At 53.9% G+C, this 3,211-nt stretch overlaps 1 protein-coding gene across 1 annotated transcript; it reads right to left on the reverse strand.

Moving 5' to 3' along the window:
• Window positions 1-221: 221 nt before the first annotated feature.
• On the reverse strand, window positions 222-1,517 carry BECN2 (beclin 2). The gene has a single exon (XM_032242476.1). The coding sequence runs from the start codon at window positions 1,515-1,517 to the stop codon at window positions 222-224; it is 1,296 nt and encodes a 431-aa protein (XP_032098367.1).
• Between the last annotated feature and the right edge of the window lie 1,694 nt (window positions 1,518-3,211).

Genomic DNA, 3,211 nt, shown 5'->3' on the forward strand with positions numbered 1-3,211 from the left:
AGCAGCCTGGCCAACATGGTGAAACCCCATCTCTACTAAAAATACAAAAATTAGCCAGGGGAGGTGGTGCACACCTGTAATCCCCACTACTTGGGAGGCTGAGGCAGGAGAATCACCTGAACCCGGGAGGTGGAGCTTGCAGTGAGCCAAGATCGTGCCACTGCACTCCAGCCTGGGCAACAGCGCAAGACTCCATCTCAAAAAAAAGAAAAGAAACAAAACTACTTTTGATGATACCTTGAGGCAACCCAGGTGAGACTCCGCTTGAAATTTATGAGCATGAACTTGAGCGCCTTTGTCCACAGCTCCTGCGTGTTCAAATGGGTTCTGATGGAATAGCATTTCCCGAGGCCGCCAGTGTCTTCCGTCAGGCCGTTCTCCACCTGGATCCCGTAGGGCAGACAGAGGCCCGACTCACCCTTCTCAGCCTCATCCTTGAACTGCTGCATGAGGTCCAGGAAGGCCACCATGGCGCGGTCAAACTTGTTATTGAAGAAAACATCCTGCCCCCCGTGGCAGAACAAGGGCAGCTCCGTGCGGTCATCTGTCAAAGACTTCAGATAGGAATGGCTTCCGCAGGGCATGAGTCGATACCTCCGAAACTCCAGTCCAACTGTATTGGCCAGGGCAAGGAGCAGCAAAGCCGCCTGTCCCCAGGCAGCATTAATCTCTTTCCAGCTCACAGGGACAGTGGGGAGGCAGCCCAACCTGAAGTTATTGATGACGCCCACGGGGCCCTCCGCCCAGATCTCAAATGTGGCATTGAAGCAGTTGATTTCCTCCAGCTGGTCGAGCTGGACCCTGGCATACTGCAGCTGGTTCTCCAGGTGCCCCAGCTGGTCAAGCAGTTCCAGCTGCTGACACTCCAAGGCACTGCAGTCCCTGTAGTCCTGCCTCTCCTGCTGGCCCAGCTCCGCAGCCTCTGCCTGGGCTGCCTCGAGGTCTGCGGCTGTTCTCGCATGGTCGCTATCCACATCCTCCAGCTCTTGGGCCAGCCTGGCCTCCTGCAGCTCCAGGTCCCGCAGCTCCGCCCGCAGAGCCTCCGTCTCCTCCTCGCTGGTCGCCAGCTCGCCGCTCTCCAGGCAGCGCTGGTAGTTCTGACTCTCCGCTTCGGTGAGAGCGAGCTGGAAGTCCAGCTGTTCTAGAAGACTGTCGGTGCACTCTTCACACAGGGGATGGTCCACATCTTCTTGGCCAGAGACGATGTCAAAAATGTCACCAGCTGCCTTCTGGATGCTGCCGAGCGTCCGCATGGCGCCAAGCCTACCCAGCAGGGTGAAGATGCCGGTACTGTGGTTGGACACACAGCCATCCCCTGGAAGGGGTGGGCCGGAGGCACCATCCTGCTGCTCTTCAGCGCCTGTCACCTCCCTGGTGGCGCCGGGCTCCTGGGCGTCTCTGGGCTCAGCCTGCCCGGAGGTGAGCGCCGGGGCTGCAGGGAGGGCCCCGGACTCCGAGGAGCAGCTCAGCTTCAGGGCCTGGTCGCAGCGCTGGCACAGGAAGCGGATGGAAGACATGGCGGAGGGCCTGACTCCCACCTTGAGTCCGTTTCCTCTGGCCCTCTAGTTGTTTATCATTTTATACCTTTCAGGTCTTTCTAGAAGAGTGATCCTTTTAAAATGCAGATGTCATCTTGTCACTCTCCTGCAGAAAACCCTGCCATGGGACCCTCCGTCGGTACCTGCAGACCTCATTCGGCTCCTTACAGAACAGGGATTATTTCCAAAAGGAAAATCCGATCATCTCACTTTTCTCCTGTAACATGTCCAAGGGATGCCTTAAGAGTAATCTTGCGGCCGGGCGCGGTGGCTCACGCCTATAATCCCAGCACTTTGGGAGGCCGAGGTGGGTGGATCACTAGGTCAGGAGATAGAGACCATCCTGGTCAACATGGTGAAACCTCGTCTCTACTAAAAATACAAAAATTAGCTGGGCGTGGTGGCGCGTGCCTGTAGTCCCAGCTACTCAGGAGGCTGAGGCAGGAGAATCACTTGAACCCAGGAGGCGGAGGTTGCGGTGAGCCGAGATTGAGCCATTGCACTCCAGTTTGGGTAACAAGAGCGAAATTCTGTCTCAATTAAAAAAACAAAAAAAAGTAATCTTGCTAAACAAAAAAAATCTCATCATGGCACTGCCCTCCTTAAAATGTTTAACACCCTTATCTTACCTTAAGATAAAGCCCAATCCACTGCGGCCGGGGGCGTGGGCTCACGCCGGTAATCCCCGCATATTGGTAGGCGGAGGCGGAAGGATCGCTCCAGGCCATTAGTCTCATACTACCCCGGGCAACAGAGGCAGACCCCTTCTCTACAAAAAGTGAAAAAATTAGCTATGTGGGGTGGCCGCTTACAGTCCCAGCTACTTAAAAGGGTGAGGTGAGAGATTGCTTCAGAGCTGGAGGCTGCAGTGAGTTATGATCTGCTACACTCCTCCTGACTGGGCAACACAGTGAGACCCTGAATCCAGCCCCGACCCCCTCACCCCCACTCCCCTTTTTCTCTCTCTGTCTCTCTTACACACACATACACACACACGCACACACAGACACATCCCAAAAATAAATTAAATAAAAGAAAGAAAGAAAGAAAGAAAAGTTCAGGCTTGGCACAGTGGCTTACGCCTATAATCCCAGCACTTTGGGAGGCCAAGGTGGGTGGATCACCTGAGGTCAGCAGTTCAAGACCAGCCTGGCCAACATGGTAAAACTCTATCTCTAATCTACAAAAATTGGCTGGGTGTGGTGGTGGGTGCCTGTAATCCCAGCTACTTGGGAGGCTGAGGCAGGAGAATTGGTTGAACCCAGGACATGGAGGTTGCAGTGAGCTGAGATCGCACCACTGCACTCCAGCCTGGGTGACAGGGAGAAACTTGGTTTAAAACAAGTGAAAAAAAGAAAAGTTCAATCATTTTAACCTAACACCAAGGCCGGGGCCCACCTTTCCCGCTGCTTCTCTCCCCACTTCCTGCCCTCCTGAGCGGTGGGCTCCTCTGTGTTCCTGCATGGTAGTTGCATTTCGGTTCTTCCAGCATGTGACCTTGTTCCTCTACCTGGAACACTATTCCTTCACCTCTCCACCTGGCCAACTCAGTCATCCTCTAGAGCTGATTAATTGCTACATTCCACAGTGAACAGATTACTGTTTTATGTTCTTTGAACAATTGATCTGTCTCCTAATTGATTGTGATTGCCTCTCATGTTTAGTTCACTTGG

The sequence above is a fragment of the Sapajus apella genome, unplaced genomic scaffold (genome assembly GCF_009761245.1).
Source record: "Sapajus apella isolate SASKATOON/1434 unplaced genomic scaffold, GSC_monkey_1.0 scaffold49, whole genome shotgun sequence".
In the NCBI taxonomy this organism is placed as follows: Eukaryota; Metazoa; Chordata; class Mammalia; order Primates; family Cebidae; genus Sapajus; species Sapajus apella.

Excerpts from the sequence above, each read along its gene's own strand:
- BECN2 (XM_032242476.1), bottom strand. The coding sequence starts at position 1,517 with ATGTCTTCCATCCGCTTCCTGTGCCAGCGCTGCGACCAGGCCCTGAAG.